The 21,119-nt window shown below is 38.9% G+C and overlaps 1 protein-coding gene across 1 annotated transcript; it reads right to left on the bottom strand.

Annotated features, from left to right (window-relative positions):
- Window positions 1-10,012: 10,012 nt before the first annotated feature.
- LOC143277836 (uncharacterized) lies at window positions 10,013-20,846 on the bottom strand. The gene is made up of 10 exons (XM_076582746.1): window positions 20,770-20,846; window positions 19,206-19,233; window positions 18,210-18,321; window positions 17,645-17,730; window positions 16,543-16,778; window positions 14,967-15,060; window positions 13,422-13,515; window positions 12,358-12,450; window positions 11,782-11,860; window positions 10,013-10,593 (listed from the first exon to the last, which is right to left on the bottom strand). The coding sequence occupies exons 1-10, from the start codon at window positions 20,776-20,778 to the stop codon at window positions 10,504-10,506; spliced, it is 921 nt and encodes a 306-aa protein (XP_076438861.1). The 5' UTR covers window positions 20,779-20,846; the 3' UTR covers window positions 10,013-10,503.
- Window positions 20,847-21,119: the final 273 nt, after the last annotated feature.

The following is a 21,119-nucleotide window of genomic DNA, read 5'->3' as shown; positions in this document are numbered from 1 at the left end:
ACTGCTTAAAATAGTGAGATTATCAGTGGAAACCCGGTCATTTTGACTGCAACATGATTGAGTTAACCGTGACCCACTAGTGCAGAGCAGACTCCGGCAGGGGTCTGACATCATCGGATCAAAAGTAATCATTGAATTTCTAGGGAGGGGAAGTAACTGGAACAGCACTTCCTTGCTCAGCAAAGTTTCACTGAGTAATTTGAACGATTAGCGTGTTTTGTTTTTTATCCAGTTTTCCGCACGGCTATGGTAGAATGTCACAGGCTTACTGCATAACAAGTGTTTGGTGCTTTAATTTAAAGGTGCAGATGAGATATTGCATCCGTTTTCTTGCAACTTTTGCAGTTTGTGTCAGTACTGTTTTTCAGTCATCTTGTGAAGTTTGGTAGCTGTTGGTTGAGCAGTTGTCATAAAATTACGACTGAAGTAAATCACTCCTCCCCGTTGATGTAGCCAGGACAAAACATGCCAGGCTGGTAAGGCCGTACAGGCAGAAGACTTGACAGGGATGAAAGGTCTGAGGATATGAGTGTGTGTGTGTGTGCGCGTGTATGTGTGTGAGCGTGTGTGTGAGTGTGTATGTGTGTGTGTTTGTGTGTGTGTGTACTCCTGTTGGGTGGGGGGAGATTTATTGGGTGTGCTTGTGTGTGTGTGTGCGTATGTGTGTGAGTGTACTCCTGTATGGGTGTGCTTGTGTTTGTGTGTGTGTGTGTGTGCATGTGTGTGAGTGTGTATGCGTGTGTGTACTCCTGTTGGGTGGGGGGAGGGTGTATGGGTGTGCTTGTGGGTGTGTTTGTGTGTGTGTGTGAGTGTGTTTGTGTGTGTGTACTCCTGTTGGGTGGGGGGAGGGTGTATGGGTGTGCTTGTGGGTGTGTTTGTGTTTGTTCTGTCTGGAATTCTCTTCCTCTGGATCTCCATCACTTACCAATGCTGTCCTCTTTAAAAACAAACTTGAAAACCCACCTATTCAAACAGGCCTTTGGGTGTGATGAAGCATAGCTAACTGTCTGCATTCTTCCTCCTCCTACCCACCCCACTTTACCCTCTACTGAAATCATCATACAGTGTGTGAATAGAATAGAATAGAATACTTTTTATTGTCATAAAACCTTTAAGTTTATAAGACACAATGAAACATAAACATGAGCATATTAAGAACAGAAACATTCATGAACAAATTTCGCCAGCCTTGGCTGTATTTCTGTTAGAAGGATCAATTCACTAGGCCTTGCATTTGGACGACATATATTTTGTCACGCTCTATATGAGACCAGATGAATAACCCCCACCCAACCCAGCTAACACCCTGACACCACAAACACAGACTATAACAGGATAAGAGTTCAATATAAATGATTTGTGGGGGGGGGGGGGGGGGGGGGTGGACGTTTGTGTGTGTGCGGGCGCGTGTGTGGGCATAAGCATGTGTGTGCATGTGTCAGGTGTTTTTTGTTGTGTGTATGTGTGTGTGAGTGTGATTGTTCACACCTGCAATTCGCATTATTCTCTTGGTGTTTTTTGTTTTGTGTATGTGTGTGTGAGTGTGATTGTTCATACCTGCAATTCGCATTATTCTCTTGGTGTAAAGATGCACATATATGTGTTGTTTTTTCATGTGCAGATGTATGTTTTTATGCACTATTTTATATGTGTTGTTTCATGTATTTGTAGTTGTATTTGTCTTTTTATCACAACAGATTTCTCTGTGTGAAATTCGGGCTGCTCTCCCTTGGGAGAGCACGTCGCTGCACTACAGCGCCACCCTTTTTTTTTTTCTTTTTTTTTTTTCTTTTTTTTTTGTGTATATTTTCCTGCGTGCAGTTTTATTTGTTTTTCCTCTTAGAGCCCAGTACATGGGGAGTTTGCGCCATATAAGTACAATCCATTATTATCATTATTATTATAATTATGATGATGATGATTATTATTATTATTTAACATGTTTTCACTTAAAGCAATGTCAGACAAGTTAAAAAAAATGGCTGTGGGGGGAGGTAGGAAGGACGGTGGTGATGACATGAACTGTGTATAGGAGAAATGGGATTGTTTTGGATTTGTTTCAATCATACTCACAGGGCTTTAAAAAAAAAAGGGTGTTTATTTTTTTTAATCTTGTTTGATAGGTTATTCTATAAGAATTTGCTCTGAGGTAGATTTTATGGTATGAATATTTGTTGTTGAAGTTCAGCTCTACTTTGTCAGTCATTGTTTTGAATATGAAAAGTGTTGGGTTTTGTGTGTGTGTGTTGTTTGTTTGTTTGTTTTTTTCTAGCTCATGCTTTTAATATTTTGTCATTCATATACTGCTTTCATGGGTCATCTTCCAACTGTCATTCATGCACTATTGTACAGTGTGCAAAATATTGTACGTAATACAAAATATGTCAGTGAAGTATACATTCAGTCTGATCAAATGGCATTTATCGATTTTGACATGTCATGATGTGATCACGTGTATTGGATGATTGGAGTGCTCGCCGTTTAATGCAAATATCATTTTATGAAGAGCTAACTATGTTTGACTGTGGTTGAATCAGGGTTCAGGATTTGTCCATTTTTAAACAGGCTGAAGACTTGATTTATGTGTATATATGTGTCTTTCTGTATGTTGATGAATACAAAACAGCACAGTGCAGTACAGTACCAAACCATACCATACAATACAATACAATGCAATGCAATACAATGCAATACAATGCAATGCAATACAATACAATACAATGCAATACAATGCAATACAATACAATACAGTGCAGTACCAAACCATACCATACAATGCAATACAATGCAATACAATACAATACAATGCAATACAATACAATACAATACAATACAGTGCAGTACCAAACCATACCATACAATGCAATGCAACACAATACAATACAATGCAATGCAATGCAATGCAATGCAATACAATACAATACTTCATGGAGAAAAAAAACAACTGAAAATTATCGAGACCTCTATCTTGACATGACTACATCAATTCTAGTGCAGTATTACTGTACAAAACTTACAGACACTTAACAGTTTGAACATGATTGGAAATGGTTTTTATTTCATTTTCAAACATGTTCCTCTGCTATGTAATTTCTGTAAGAACATGATTGGAAAAAAAAAAAAAAAAGCTCACTCTATCAACAAATGTGCTCAAACTGTAATTTCTGAATGAAACATTAATCCCCTTCAGAAAAAAAAAAAAAAATCACCAGACACTTTAGGAAAATGATTGCTTTTTTTTCTCTGGTGGTTTGGCTGAGTAGAAATACACATTCCTCTTTTTTCCCACTAATATTTGTAAAGCTTAATCAAGAGAGAGAGACAGAAAAGAAAGAAAAGACAACATAATTTTCTAAGTTACAGTGTTTTGCTGTCCAGTAAGACAACATAATTTTCTAAGTTACAGTGTTTTGCTGTCCAGTAAGACAACAGAATTTTCTAAGTTACAGTGTTTTGCTGTCCAGTAAGACAACAGAATTTTCTAAGTTACAGTGTTTTGCTGTCCAGTAAGACAACAGAATTTTCTAAGTTACAGTGTTTTGCTGTCCAGTAAGACAACAGAATTTTCTAAGTTACAGTGTTTTGCTGTCCAGTAAGACAACATAATTTTCTAAGTTACAGTGTTTTGCTGTCCAGTAAGACAACATAATTTTCTAAGTTACAGTGTTTTGCTGTCCAGTAAGACAACATTATTTTCTAAGTTACAGTGTTTTGCTGTCCAGTAAGACAACATAATTTTCTAAGTTACAGTGTTTTGCTGTCCAGTAAGACAACATTATTTTCTAAGTTACAGTGTTTTGCTGTCCAGTAAGACAACATTATTTTCTAAGTTACAGTGTTTTGCTATCCAGTGTGGCAAATACAATTTTATTATTGTGTCATTTGTCAGTTTTGGACATTCAGAAAAAAAACATTTTGTTTGTTTGATACAAGATTTTTTGCTTATAAAAAAAACAAAAAAAACAACAACTTATTTGTTTCTTTGTGCTTTTTTGCTTAGATGATTGGGAATGAAACACAACTCTGTTACTATCAGTTACTTCCCTTGTTCTCGGTGATTCAGTTTCAGTTTCAGTAGCTCAAGGAGGCGTCACTGTGTTCAGACAAATCCATATACACTACACCACATCTGCCAAGCAGATGCCTGACCAGCAGCGTAACCCAACATGCTTAGTCAGGCCTTGAGAAATGATTATGAATCATTAGTTACCTCAGATCCTTCTCAGTGCCAGCGTGTATTCTGTGTAGTGAATTTCCGAGTGCCAATACGTTTTGAATGTTTTGAGATTGATTTTTTTTTTTTTTTTTTAAGCACTTTATCTTGTTCAGAGAAACCTTTAGAGTTGTACTTTTTGCCCCGTCTTTTTTTTCCCTATATCTGTCCCACCCCCTGCACACACACCCACCCACTGCACACCCTCCCCCCCCCACCCCCCCCCCCCCACCCCATCCCCTCATTATTTTGTTTCAGGAATGGGGATTTATAAAGAGATTTTCATGTTTTATATCAAAGATGAACATGCAATGATCAAAATATTCAATCATCAGTAGTCAAACATCAGGTTGTCTCTGCACAAGATTTAGCGCTATATAAAAATTAATTATTATTATCGTAAATTGTATGATTATCATATTATTATTGTTATTGCTCACCGATGAGTGTGAGCAGTATTGCAAACATGTCCCTCAGAGCGGTGCCATGGCCGAATTGGTGAGGGATTCACTTCTGTTCCAGTGTTCAGGGTTCCATGCCTTATTTGGGCATGGTGTTGTATCCTTCAGAGTGATTTTCCTCATTCCACCACTTTGTGACTTGCTGCCTACAGAACGAGAGGACTGGGCCCTGCCTTCCTGATCTGAACCCTCGACACAGTGGTCATGAAATTCACTGCCCAAATGGCCATGATAGACTATTGGACCTTTAACTTTTGTAACCAATCCAGCAAAATAAAAATTTAAAAAATGATTGAAGAAAGCTTTCATAGTACATGAATGTGAAGTTCTCTCTCTCTCTCTCTCTCTCTCTCTCTCTCTCTCTCTCTCTGTCTCTCTTATTTTTTTATTTAATTTTTGTTTTTGTCATTTTGGTCACTTGTTTTGGTATTAAGACACATTTTGATCACTTGTTTTGGTATTAAGACACATTTGGTCACTTGTTTTGGTATTAAGACACACTGTTTGGTCACACAGCCTCTGGTCCCCGGCTGCCAATTTTTCAGTGTTACAAAAATCGCCATTCCCACCCATGATGGTGTGTTGTTTTGTAAAATAACAAAATTGTGACAGACATTCTGCTCCTCATGTTTCATGGTAAAGATTTGAGTGAGGAGAACTTCTTTGGCATGTAAATGTTTTAAAATGGTTTAAAAATGACAAACATTTGTTTAGTCCTTCATGGTAAATGTTTGATTGAAGAGAAATCCATGGTGTGTAAATGTTTTAAAATGATCAAATAATGACAAACATTTGTTTTGTCTTTTGTGGTAAAGGAAGGATTTTTCTATGTTGTGTAAATGTTGCAGAATGATCACGATGTCACAGCAACTGACTCATCATTTGTTGCAAAAGCTTCATTAAAGAAAACGTCTGTGGAGTATAAATGTTTTATAAATTATCAAAATAATGATAAAGAATTGATTCATCTTTCGTGGTATCAAATAAACGTTCTCTGGGATATAAATGTTTTAAAATGATCAAAATAATGACAGATGTTTTACTTGTCTTTCATGGTAAAGGTTGAAGTAAAGAAAACTTCACTGGTGTGTAAATGTTGCAAAATGATCAAATAATGACAAACATTTGATTTGCCTTTTGTGGTAAAGGTTTGATAGAAAAAAAATGTCTGTGATGTGTAAATGTCTTGATTCTGTGGCCACCAAGATTCTATGTGAAGAACTCCCCAGCTCCAAATATTTTAGACTGGTTGCTCTCAGTCACACAACCTGATTCATGTCAAATGAACACAGTGGACTTTTTCATTTCAAACATGGTCAAGGGGGAAGGTTTGTCAATTTCCTATTGCGCTGAAAAGTTAGTTGCTGTTAAATGTGAACAACAGTTAATTTAACATGACCTCTCCATGTCAATGAAAGTCACCTATGGTAGTGAAGTGTCTGGTCAACTAAAGTCACTTATTGCGGCTTAAGAGTTAGAATTATCAAAATAACGAGAAACTTTTGACCCATCTTCGGTGATTAAGGTTTTTGATGATGAAAACTTCTATGGCATATGATTTATAAATGTTTTTAGAACAATCAAATAATGGCTGTGTGAATGTTTTAAAACATCAAAAACTGACATACATCTGACAAATCTTTTGTGTCAAAGCTCATGATATTCATTGAGTCATCCATATTGAGCACATGAATCCATGAACATGACATCACTGACCTTGACCCTGTGACACTCTAGGGTCATGGGGTCACAGCACTGTGAAAACTGTTTTAAAATGATCAAAATAATGATATCCCACGAAGCTTTGCACCCACCTACCCAGTGTCAAAGAGGTCTTAATATTGTTTAGGAATGTAAAAACAAGTTTCTTTTTAAATTGAATACGGTTGTTAAATGTCCCCATCAATGCTCATTCTGGCTGGGATTTTAGGTAAATAATAATGATAATAATTCATAACTTTTCTAATGGCGCGATATCCAGTACTAATGGTGCTCAAAGCACCTTACATCATTGAGCCAGATATAACATGAAAATATTACAACAGCTCAATCCAATGCATTCACAGAACGAATAAAAAAGCATGATCCACCAAACAATAAAAATATCAAGTAAATAATGCTTAGATTAAAAAGAAATACATTCCTTAAAAACACACATTTTTTTTTACACACACACATACATGCGCGCACACACTCACACACACACACACACACACACACACACACATGCACGCACGCGCGCGCCCAGACACATTAGGTGTGATCTGTGAAGACGTTGGAACTAAAAGAATGGATGATGTTTACCTGTATGTTCATTCTTTAGTGACAGCACTTGAAACAGGATGAAGGCATCGTGGCAGGATCGGTTTGGTGACCCGATCCAGTGTCCACCAGTGGTCAGGGTTCAAGGCCCAGCATGGTTTGGTGACCCGATCCAGTGTCCACCAGTGGTCAGGGTTCAAGGCCCAGCATGGTTTTGTGTCCTTGGGAAAAGCTCTTTCGATGTTCCTCGCTCCACCCAGGTGTGAATGCATACCTGACTTGTGTTGCAGAAGGTTAGAATGATGGATTGCGAGGACTGGGCCCCACCTTCACATGTCGAGCCCTAGACACAGTGAATATGAATTCTCAGTTCTGATGACTGTAAGAAAAGTCAGTAGGACCTTTTACTTGTTAAAATCTAACATGAAACAGAAACTTTACCCCATTTAAGTCATGCTTTGCTTTGCTCTTGCCCAGTGTTGTGAGTGTGAATAGTGGGTGTGTTCATTTTCCGAAACCACAGGGTAACTACCCGGTATTATTTATTAATTTTTATGACTTTGATGCATGAACCAGTCACTGTTATGTCATTCCAGTCTGTTACATTACTGATGGAAGCTTTGTAAGACTTGACACCCTTCACAAATATACCAGTTTGGTATATTACTTACCTGTATGTATTTTGTGTTTATGTGCATTCAAGATTGCATGCACCTATCATGCATGTGCTAATGTTAAACAGATACTCATATGTGGAGCAGGGAGGGTGAATTGTTTAACTGCTGTTGGTTAGGTTTTTTTGTTGTTGTTTTTTATTTATTGGACTGTCTTACTGTGGTAATTTGATGTTTAATGAACTTAAGTTTTTCTACGCATCCATCATATTGTGTCTCTGTCATCTACACATCTGCTAAGATATATTGAAAACAGGTTATTGACATGGATGTGTGAGTGTTTCTGTGGATGTTTGCTGACCAAATTCTGTCTCTACTTTTGTCCAGGTCACACACCCATTTTTGTTGTTGTTGTTGTTTTCTTTGGATTTTGTTTTGAAGCAATGGTAGTTAGGCTTTTTTTTTTTGGTTCTTTTTTTTTTTTTTTTTTTTTTGGCTGCCCCATCATCTGCGCCGTTTCAGTGGCTTTACTCCCACGCCGCTCATTTAGATTCCCCCATACACAGCCACACCCAGGTTCGTCCGTCGCAGTTCCAACGTCGGCAGTCCACAGGGAACCATGATGTTAGGTCGCCTGCAGGCCACACACCAGAGGAGACCCTGCACTGCTGCTGAGTCACTTCGGTGGTGTTCAGTGATGCCTGTTCTGTTTTAACGTACTTAGGACACCACCTACTAAGCCCCCTACTAACAACAATAATGGCTTAGTCGCGGAGCTAGACTGAGTGATAGTTAGGCATATTTGTTTGTAACTGTTATTTGCTTGTGTGTGCCTGTGTTTATGACATGCATATGTGTGTGTGTGAGACCTGCCCAGGCCCCCAAATACCTTTCAGTAGTACAACCCGTATTCAGTTTTATGGTGGTTTTCAGTTGTATGAACGTGGCAGCATTTCCACATTATAATACGCTCTTCGTGTTCTCTTTGCCCTTGTGCTAACCAAGCCATGGATAAGGGCTGATTGTCTTACACAGGTGAAGCAGTCATTTTAATGCTCATGTTTTCTCACGCTTTCTTTGAAATCGTTAGTTCAGGTGAATATTTGTGCGTGTTCTCGTGTGTAGTGTGTGTGTGTGTTGTGTAGTGTATGTGCATGCATGCATGTTTGTGTGTGTATGTGTATGTTTGCATGCATGAGTGTATTTGTGTATGATTTGACTGAAATTATCTTAGTCAACATTTCTAAATTGTAAGGCTTTTTATTTTCACAGATTATTTGTTTTCTTTCTGTACTGGTTTGCTTTACTTTTTACTTTCGTTTTTGAAGTGAAAAGTGTTTTCACTTTGGATGGAAAAAAATTAAGGAAATATGTTATCAGTTTTGTAACATGAAGAATTCAATCATACAGGAAACATCCTTCTAAGCAGATATATTTATTTATTCTTTTAGTATCTGTAAATTTTACTTAACAGTTAACAAACTTGCGCTACTCTTAATGAATAACACCAAACTTAGCCAGCACTTCCTGCCACATATACCAAAGTATCCTTCTCATTGTTGAACCAACTCTCATGCAATTTTCAGCGGCTTTTTTAAAGCTTAGTTTGAATGATGGTGAGTTCTTGAGCCACTTCAGATTGTAACCAGCAGCCTGGCTTTAGACCACGCTACATAGGGTGCATGCTGCATGTCAAGGGCTTTATGATGGTGCAGTGGTGTTCAAATTCCATTATTTCTCGTATTTTCTTTATTCTTCTTCTTTTCTTGTTTATCCTAATATCTCTTTGTCTCTCACATACACAGATGAAAAGACATAACTCACATATGTGATGACACAACGAGATTGAAGCAGAAAGTGTGAAAAAGTCCTGATTGAATGATTGTGTCAACAGTGTTGATGAAAGGGTACGCAGACATTCCTTGAGCACAAGGTTCATCTGCACTTTGACAAAGGATCATCTGTTCTTGGACAAAGGTTCCTTTGTACTTGGACAAAGGTTCACTTGTGCCAAGATGATGAATTATACATCTATTCTTTATTTATATATTTCATCACATTTGCTCCTGAGTGTTTTAAGAGTGTGAGTGTGCCCAATAAAAAACGATCCAAGGAGTGTCTGTGTGTTTGTTCTTTCTTTAACATCTTTTCACTATATCTTTATTTACACTTAGTGGTATTTGATGTGTATGTGTGTGAGTATAATAGGTCTTCAATTTTATGTTTTTCCACTCTTTTAAAGTGATATTAGATGAGAGTGCTTGTGTCTGTGTCCGTGTGAAAGAGAGAGAGAGAGTGAGGGGGAGGAAAACTGTGTGCATGTTTGGCCAAACCTGTGTTGTCTTTGTTTGAGTACAACTACAAGGAAAAAGTTTTTTCACTGACAATGGTACACAGTGTTCACAGAATATTTGTCATGAACATACACACGTCATAAAGAAGCATAATAAAACAATCAAACACTTCTTGTTTCACATTTTATTTACAAAAACGGATAATCAGAAGAAAAAAAAATCTGACATTTCAGATATAATTTGTGTAACATTCTTGATGCCTGTGTTTGTGGTGTTTAGAAGAGTTACAACAACAAAAAAGAATAATTAGAAAATCTTAACACTTTCTCCAGTCATATGTATGTGTGTGTATGCGTGTCACACTGTGTGTATACTGTATGTATATGTGTGCAGAGGTGTGTGACTGTGTGTCTCACTCTGTGTGTGTGTGTGTGTGTGTGTACACACAGGCCAGACAAAGAATGAAACAATGTCTTCCAATATTCATGGCAGGGTGATGCCACTGACCCTCCTCTCCACATACACACACAAACAGCAGGAATACTGAATGTCCCAGAGTTCAGACGCTCTAAAAGCTTTCCTCCCGGTTTTCCCAATGAGCTAAAAATAGTTTTAAAATTAGATAGATCTATTTATAGCTCAACAGTTTTTCCCCTCTGTTATAAGGAACAATCATAGACATGAATCCCGCGATCGTCAGACACAGAAACGATTCGTGCTCCAGATGGACTGTAACGTGCGCTCCATGCCTGAAAAACACACACACACATATACAGGAGTTGAAATACAAAATTCAAGGCAAAAAGAGAGGGAAGATTTATCAATCTGCTTTTCATTCAGGTCATGCTCACAGACCTGCCACCTGCCAACTGTTACTGAACAGAATCTGCTACGGGTCTACTGTCTTTTGCTACACTGTTACACTCTTAAAACACTGCTGTCAGATGGAAAAATAATCTGTATTACCCTGATTACAGAACGTTAGGCAGTACATTTTATGAACTATTTTGAATTATTTTTTGACACAGACAACCATATCATTACATGTCGGATGATGATAAAAACCCCAGTTTGTTGGGATGGAATCCATATTTAATGCTACAGATTTACATAATATATCCTAATGTGGAGTGATGGCCTAGAGGTAACGCATCCACCTAGGAAGTGAGAGAATCTGAGCGCGCTGGTTCAAATCACAGCTCAGCCGCCGATATTTTCTCCCCCTCCACTAGACTTTGAGTGGTGGTCTGGACGCTAGTCATTCGAATGAGACGATAAACCGAGGTCCCGTGTGCAGCATGCACTTAGCGCACATAAAAGAACCCACAGCAACAAAAGGGTTGTTCCTGGCAAAATTCTGTAGAAAAATACACTTCGATAGGAAACAACAAATAAAACTGCACGCAGGAAAAAAAAAAGAAAAAAAAAGGTGGCGCTGTAGTATAGCGACACGCTCTCCCTGGGGAGAGCAGCCCAAATTTCACACAGAGAAATCTGTTGTGATAAAAAGAAATACAAATACAAATATATATATACATGCGACCTGTGGGCATACGAATGCACTCATACAAAATCAAACAAGAGGCAAACCACAGTTCATGTATGATTCCTGCTGCACAACAACAATAAAAGTGAAAACACCAAACAAATAACTCAAATGTTTCAGAAAGAACTGATGTTTTCCAATTCTTGAGCCAGAATTGGTGTAGACAGACAAAGTATTTCCAGAGAAAATGAATTTGTTAATGCTTATGACAGAAAAACACACATACAGACACACAGATATACAGAACACAGGGAAAAACATGTGAGACAAAAAAAAAAAAACCTGCACTCTTTTTTTTAATAAAAAGATGTTGCTTAGCCAGTGAACGGTCAGCGTCAATGACAAATCATAACAACAATCACTACCATGATCCCAGGTACAAATAAATTACCTGATCCAGGTGTTCATAAAAGGTGTGCACACACTGCCTGGACCCTGCATCCCAGATCTTCACTGACTTGTCTGACGATCTGTTGCACACAAACATACACACACACACATACATCATCACGTATATCCATGCTTGTAATGATAAAACAATAGTCATCAAAATTTAAAAACTAAAAACAGTATAGCTACTCACACAGAAACAAAATGTATATTGTCAAGACAGAACTAGACACTATAGCAAAAAATAAGCAAACTTTTTTTTTAAACACAGCCACTAATGCATACACAAAACGCATTTTGTCTGGACAATTGTCTCAACTCATAACCAACCGAAATTCTGAAGTTGAAAAATAAGCTACTTAAGCATACACAAAATGTGTATCAAGACAAAAAGTTGTCATAAATAACAAAAAGAGTAAGCAACTGAACCCTTTTTTTTTTAAACTAGTCATAAAATCACAAAACTTTGTCAAGACAGAATTTGACATTTTTACAACAAAGGATTACTGATTAGCCACTAAAAAATAATAAATAATAATTATTATTAAAAAAACAGGAGAAAAATGGCGCTACTCACGCTGACACAAAGTGCGTGTTGTCAGGACAGAAGTCCACACTCAGGACCCATGACCCATGACCTGACAGTGTCCCTGCCAAGTTGGCGTGCTGCCTGCAATGAACCATGCGACAACGAAACGTGAGAGTCGTGACTGGCTTGAAGGGTTAACACATTACACAGACGCACGTATACATACACACTGTAAAATCTAATGACAATTAATACTGATTCTGGTTCACACACACACATACACACACACTTTTTCTCTCACATACTCTTCCATCTCACAAACACAAATACACACACTGACTCACTCTCTCTTAATACTCACTCACTCTCTCACATATATACTCATTCTCTTTCTCACACACACACAAGCACACACACACACACACAAATGAGCACACACACACACTCTCACTCACACAATCACATACACGAGCACACACACACACACATACTGACACACACACTCTCACACAGAAAACACCACCAGCAACACATCACCCAAACTGTGGCAGAACACTCCAGCTACACATGACTGATTCAGGATTGACAGTGACGGACAAAACGCCACACAACTCATGTGACAGCAAAACACACCACACCAGAACACAAAGGCACCACTGACGCATCACAGATCTTTGTGTGATTCAGACACGGACGTAACGCTGTAGAAATCATGGGATAGCCAGACACCACCACAACACAGCACACCACACAACACAGCACACCACACAACACAACCAAACACCACGCAGCATATACAGCACACCACACAACACAACCAAACACCACACAGCAAAATACTGTATGGAACAACACATCACAGGACAACACACCACAAAAAACATGATGCCACAACACAACGCAACACCACAACACAACAAAACACCACCACAATACAACACCACAACACAACAATACCACCACAATACAACACCACCAAAACACACCATAAAACAACAGAACACAAGAAAACATGACACAACACATCAACACCACAATGAACAAGCCAAACACAACACACTGTAACACAACTCCAGAACAACACACCACACAACACAACAGGAATCACTGACACGTCATAGATCTTGATGTGACAGTCATCAGAGGCCGTGACCAGCAGCTGAGAGTCTGGGGAGAAACACAGGGAACGAATCGGCATGGCATGACCTGTTGAAACATCAATCACCCATCAATCAACAACCTTGATAACCACAACAATGATAATGAGAAGGGTAAAGAGGATGATACTGACAGTGGTAATGACAATGATCATGACAACACTAAGGTCATGACGACAATGCACACCTTGGTCCATAGTTCTTTGTTAAAGTCAATATCTCCAGCTCCCAGCTAATAATACAATGAACCACTGACCTCAGAACAACCCAATAAGCCAACATTGATAGTACAAATCTCAGATGACAACAGTTCCATATACATCTACCACTCACTCCTCTTTACATCTACCAACCCTTAACAATGAAAGTACCAGATGGATATAGTACCATATACATCTACCAACCCTTAACAATGAAAGTACCAGATGGATATAGTACCATATACATCTACCACCCCTTAACAATGAAAGTACCAGATGGATATAGTACCATATACATCTGCCACCACTTAACAATGAAAGTACCAGATGGATATAGTACCATATACATCTACCAACCCTTAACAATGAAAGTCCCAGATGGATATAGTACCATATACATCTGCCACCACTTAACAATGAAAGTACCAGATGGATATAGTACCATATACATCTACCACCCCTCAACAATGAAAGTACCAGATGGATATAGTACCATATACATCTACCAACCCTTAACAATGAAAGTCCCAGATGGATATAGTACCATATACATCTGCCACCACTTAACAATGAAAGTACCAGATGGATATAGTACCATATACATCTACCAACCCTTAACAATGAAAGTCCCAGATGGATATAGTACCATATACATCTACCAACCCTTAACAATGAAAGTACCAGATGGATATAGTACCATATACATCTGCCACCCCATAACAATGAAAGTACCAGATGGATGCATACCATATACATCTGCCAACTCTTAACAATGAAAGTCCCAGATGAATATAGTACCATATACATCTGCCACCACTTAACAATGAAAGTACCAGATGGCTATAGTACCATATACATCTACCAGCCCTCAGCAATGAAAGCAGGAGAATTCCAGTGAACACACTGCCTGCAGCTGGTGTGGCTCTGTCGTCAGGCACTGAGCCCAGTGCTGAGGCAACATGCAGGGAAAAAGTTAATGCTGCATTTTGTTTGTTTATCACCCTGTGCATTACTCCAACTGGAGAAAAGGTGGGTACGGAAGAAGATTAGGAATTCAATAAATATACATAATAAAAGAGTTTGAAGCTTCAATGACCTTTCAGTACTAGAGTGTCAATAATAGTTACAAAACAAACAAAACTTCTTATGTTCTTCAGAACAAAACAGCAATCAAGCACATCGCAATGTTTATATATTCGATGCTTCTTCTGTCATTCACATTTTTCTCCCCTCCAATTTAGGTTAAAAATGAAATCCTTACACACCTGCTAAGACACTCCACCAACACAGGGACGCTCACCTTCCAGTGTGTGGATAAGTTTTCCGGTAGTTATGTCGAACACGTTGACAATTCCGTCCAGAGCACCAGAGGCGATGTACTTCCCGTCAGGACTCTGTGACACCACACACAGCCAGTTCTGTCATCGTCAGCATCAACAACATCACAGGTACTCTCCAAACTCCAACACCACACACAGCCAGTTCTGTCATCGTCAGCATCAACAACATCACAGGTACTCTCCAAACTCCAACACCACACACAGCCAGTTCTGTCATCGTCAGCATCAACAACATCACAGGTACTCTCCAAACTCCAACACCACACACGGCCAGTTCTGTTGTTGTCAGCATCAACAACATCACAGGTACTCTCTAAACTCCAACACCACACACAGCCAGTTCTGTCATCGTCAGCATCAACAACATCACAGGTACTCTCCAAACTCCAACACCACACACAGCCAGTTCTGTCATCGTCAGCATCAACAACATCACAGGTACTCTCCAAACTCCAACACCACACACAGCCAGTTCTGTCATCGTCAGCATCAACAACATCACAGGTACTCTCCAAACTCCAACACCACACACGGCAAGTTCTGCAATCGTCAGCATCAAAAACATCACTGGTACTCTCCAACCTTCGGAATATCAAGGGTACTCTCCAACATCCGGAATATCACAGGTACTCTCCAACCTCTGAACTATCAATTATTCTCCAACCTCTGAAATATCACAATTACTCTCCAACTTCTGAAATATCACAGGTACTCTATAAACTCCAAAATATCACAGTTAGCGAGTTACTTTCAAACATCTCAAATATCACAGGTACTCTCCAACCTAAAAAATACCATCATTACTCTCCAACCTCTGAAATATCAAAGGCATGTTCCGATCATTCTTTCAATGAACAACCATCACCAAAATGCTGATGAATCTGATGACACTGGTTCATGTTGGGTATTTTCATGTTTCTATATATAACCCACAGAAAACTAACACAGCTTTGTTCTGCACATTTGATCTTCTGCGTGCATAAACTTACGCAGAAGGTTCAAACACTTGCAGGTCTGCACATCTGTTGACCTGGAAGATCACCTTTAACCCATCAGGTGCTGAAAACATGATTTCAACCCAGGACACTCAGACTGAAAGATTGAAAGTCCAATGCTCTAATCCCTCGACAGCTGCGCCAGTCTTTACACCAAACTTTAGTTTAAAACAGCTGGTGACCGATGTCTCTGTCTGACCCACTCAGACATGAACCTGCTGTCTTCAATTCTACAGCAATGCTGATCAAGGAACAACAGACACATAAACAACCATGCATAGAGCAGTATGGCACAGTATGGACCTAGTTCTCAAACTCAAACTGTTTAAGACGACATTAAATGTTCAATTTGTGACTGCATTTTGTAAACCTGCTGGGTTTGAGAATTTCTTCTTCTCCTCTGTTCATGGGCTGCAACTCCCACATTCACTTGTATATACGTGAGTGGGCATTTATGTGTATGTACTTTGCCATGTAGACAGCAATACTCCATTTTCAGGGGAATCTCAGAACAAACAGAATCTGATTCTGGTCTACTCACATAAGCGATACTCAGCGTGAACTTTCCACGGGTGTCAAGAGAGGTTTCCCGACGCCCGGAGTCCACGCCGAAGAGGTTGATTTTCCCCGTGTGGCTACCAGACGCCAGGAAGCGGGAATCGGGGGAGAAGGCAATGGTCCAGGCGTCCACAGGCCCCGCATCGATGGACTTGGCCTGCTTGCCGTTCTCTACATCCCACACCTTCACCTGGCTGTCCAGGCTGCTCGATGCAGCCACTCACAAGCTGTTAAGGGTCAGGCATTTTGACTGGACGGTTTGACTGAACGTTTTTGGTTGGACGTTTCTGTTTGTTTTTATATATTGTACATTTTGGTTGGATCTTTGTTTTCATTGTGCGTTTTACTGGATGTTCTTTTTTACTGATGAACAGTTAGATTGGTCAGTTTGACTTACAATTCCATTAGATATTTTTATGTTATGATTGTATAATTTGATTGTACGTTCATTTTGATTTGACATTTGTATCAGACATTTGTAAGTTTTCACTGGAAATTTTGATGGCCATTCCTTTTGATAGGACACTTTGATTGGACTTTTTAAAAAGACTTCTCTTCTGACTGGACATTATGATTGCATCTATTGGTTGGAAGCTTGTGGGATTTAACTGTACTGGATGTTTGTTTGGATTGAATGTTTAATTGGTTGATTCTGACTGGCCATTTTGAATGGACTTTTGGACATCTGACTCCCTCCCTTCCCCCTCACTGTATATCAACATGAGTGGAAGTGATTATAGTGTAAAGGCGCCGGTGAGGTGCACAGGCAACACCATGCTGTGGATCTGAAATGCTTCAAACTGTCCTTCATAAGACAACTCTAAACTCAAGTCCTCTGACAAACTAAAAACTTATATTTCTTCACATTGGCTGTAGTCGGCTTTCCGTGTCAACAGATAATGAATTATTTCTTCCTTTTTTTTTCCTTTTCTTTTCTTTTTTGTTTCTTTCTTTCCATGCACCATATCAACAGCAAGGGCTAAATTTTCAGAAAACGCATCTGTTTAAATGATTTGTTGTTGTTTTCTAAAACAGATGCACATACACACCTAAACACGTCCATCCACACAGAGGCTAAAGGATACAGGTGCCATTAGAGTTGATGTCGACAGACACCACCCCCAGCTGGTGTCCCTCCAGGGTGTGACGCAGTTCTAGTCTGTCCTCCTGCCTGAAGGCCAGACACATCACATAATGTTCTTTATCATTAACTCATTCAGAACACAACACACATTTCTTTAATAAATAATAATTTCAGAATACAGCACACACTTCTTTATTAACCCTTTCAGAACACAACACACATTTCTTTATTAACCCTTTCAGAACACAACACACATTTCTTTATGAACCCTTTCAGAACACTGCAGACTCAGGCTACCACCACCTTTTTTTTTTCTTTTTTTCTTTTTTTAAAGCAAACAAAGAAGAGCATACACTCATATACACATAAGAGCATGTGCTCTCGCACGAAAACTTTTTTTTTATTTGTAATTCTGGAACATCAATCAATAAGTCTAAAGCCATTATTTCCTCAACAAACACACACACACACAAACATACACACACAAACACACACACACAAACACACACACACACACACATACACTAAAGGATACAGCTCCACAGATGTGCACAGTAATTACTGACCATTTCCACACTTTGACAGTGTCGTCAACAGACCCTGTGACGATGACCTCTGCCCCCAGTGGGTCCTTGTCATTGCGGCCCCACGCACATGCCCAGATACTGTCATCATGGGCTGCCAAAACAATGTACTGATCATTTCAAACTCATTTTATAGTCATGAATGGATACAAGCAAAAGGACAAGCTCAACAGTGAAAACCACCACCACACTACAAGTACAACTACTATGTCATCATATAATGCTTGTGCTTTTACAGTGAAAAGACATTATACTACAGAACAAAGGAATGATGAACATACACAAATAGTTCGTAAATAAAAAAAATTATAAAATAAAAAAAAGAGAGAGAGAAGAAAGTTTTGAGGTCTATCAAAACACTGCCTATTACACTGGCCTGAAGTTAAAATTTACCTTTTTTAAACCGAGCACGGAGTCCATAACACTGATTAAATAACACATACAGGTATTTCTTCATCAACAAAAATGGTTCATCATACAAATATCAAAATGTGACAGACTGACAAGGGCAGAGAACTCCAACTAGTCCAAGCTGAAAAACAAATTATCTGGCCACTGATTAGTAGCCCAGCAGTGTACACTGAAAACAGGTAGATAAAGGTTGATCAGGTGAGTAAATCAAGACTACATAACTCAGCTGATGACAGAGAAAACAAGACATCAATAAAAATGGACCATTGTAGTTCTACATTAACCACAGAAGGTGACAAACATTGTAACAGAGCAAAGCAACAAACAACAGCTTGCTCCAGTATGTGATTGTCAATAACTAACACCAAAAAAGGAAAATTCTAGCATAACATTTTGAGAAGGCAGGAATATCATTCATAACACGTGACTGCAAAGTGACCCTTGCATCCCCAATGGGGCAGAGATGAAAATAATAATAATTTCTTTTTCATTTCATTGTTGCTGAAGTTAAACATAACATAAATCATATGAAAAGTTCATCAAGAAATATCACAATGAAAAACTTACCAGCTTCTTGCTTGAAAATAATAGAATGCTGAAACAAAACAAACTGCTTTTTCATGTATGTTTCTTCAATGGCTTATAATACTAACATTTTTTTTTCTCTAAATCATAAACGTACACATGAAAAATGATAACATATAATGACATATGGAGCTATTTCACATAAAGCATTCTTCCTAATAATAAGTTATAGGAAAGAAAGATGGAAAGATGAGAGAGACAGACAGACAGAGGGGGAAGCAAAGAGAAATTTGCAAGATTTATTTCTTTTTTCTTTTTTTTCATTCATTGCTTCCTTCATAAACCTTATGATATACATGAGAGAGACTCAGAGAGACAGACAGACAGACAGAGAGTGCAAAGACAAAAACTGAATTCTTTATTTACAAGGATAATCAATCTAAGCACTGGTGTACTTTTTTCTTTTTTTTTAGATCGAATCCTTGCCCTAAACAGGGTTGACTATATCCACATTTCTATCCTTCCAATCCTCTCATTCACTGGTGAAGTGAATGTCTATGTCTTGTTGAAAACACTATTAATTCCATGTCAAGGGGAAAAAACTGGGGATAATACCACTGGATCTACACTACACAATACTAAATGAAGTCATACCTTCACACATACACACACACACAAAACACATACACAAAGCACACATTTATCAAAATATAAGAATATTGTTGGGTTAAAATGAAGGACAAATGTACAGGTATCAGTATCTGAAACTGAAGGAGGCGTCACTGCATTCGGACAAATCCATACATTCGCTACACCACATCTGCTAAGCAGATGTCTGACCAGCAGCGTAACCCAATGCATTTAGAAATGTAGAGGGCAGAGGAAAACTAACAGAAGCACTGGGCAGTGGAGGGGGGTTGAGGGGAGGGGGGGGGGGTATGAGAGAAAAGAGAGACACAGAGAGAGAGACTCAAGACTAGCCACAGACAAGACAAGACAAGACAATGGTTTATTTGCTAGGCCTCCTGCCCATAACAAAGGAGTGGGCCACTAACAAAAATATTACATAATGAATCAAATAGTGTGAATAATATATCAATGCGCATGTAAGACTAGCCACAGAGACTGAGAGAGAGAAGTGTAACATATAAAAAGCGATGTGTGCGTGCGTGTGTAAGAGAGGGAGGGAGGGAGGGAGGGAGGGAGGGTGTGTGTGTGTGTGTGTGTGTGTGTGTGTGTGTGTGTGTGTGTGTGTAGTCTAACGAAACGTGTGTCCCTTTTGTTGACAAAGTGTTTCTGCTCGAAGCGTGTCCCACTAAGCAATGACTGTCAGACTAACGAATCAATCGTAGCCTGTCATTCAGTCTGATGCAGATACTCTTTCAGCATATTTTTTAACTAACAATCTCGGAAACTGCTTTCAATATCAACGCATACTAAAATTAGTGAAAAGTACACAGTATGTTTGTCTTTTGAAAGAAGTCTGATGCAGACACTCTTTCCGCACATTTTTGAATTAACCATCTCGGAAGCTGCATTCAATATCAACACATACTGAAATTAGTGAAAAGTACACAGTACGTTCGTCTTTTGAAAGAAGTCTTACCCCGCTCATCGTGTTGTTGCGATGCTGCCCAGAACACCGGATGTCTGTTGTCGTCACTTCCTTGCACAGTTTCTTACCCTGTATTGAGCAGAAATGTTCAATATTCAATGACGTCATAGTTCTTTCGGCCAATCGGACTCTCCATTTTCTTTCAGTTGTGAAAGTGGACGTGTTGTATTAATTAATATGCGTTTCTTCTGTTTTTATTCATGAGTACGTTTATGACACGCGTTGTTTGCTCTCCCCTTCCCATTCATATCAGTTGAAAAATATTTTCAAACTGTCTCCAAGCCACAGTGTGTGTGTGTGTGTGTGTGTGTGTACACAAGTACATAATTAGCATTGGTGTT

This window comes from Babylonia areolata, chromosome 35, assembly GCF_041734735.1.
Source record: "Babylonia areolata isolate BAREFJ2019XMU chromosome 35, ASM4173473v1, whole genome shotgun sequence".
NCBI classification, from domain to species: domain Eukaryota; kingdom Metazoa; phylum Mollusca; class Gastropoda; order Neogastropoda; family Buccinidae; genus Babylonia; species Babylonia areolata.
This window is presented reverse-complemented; position numbering and strand designations above follow the sequence as displayed.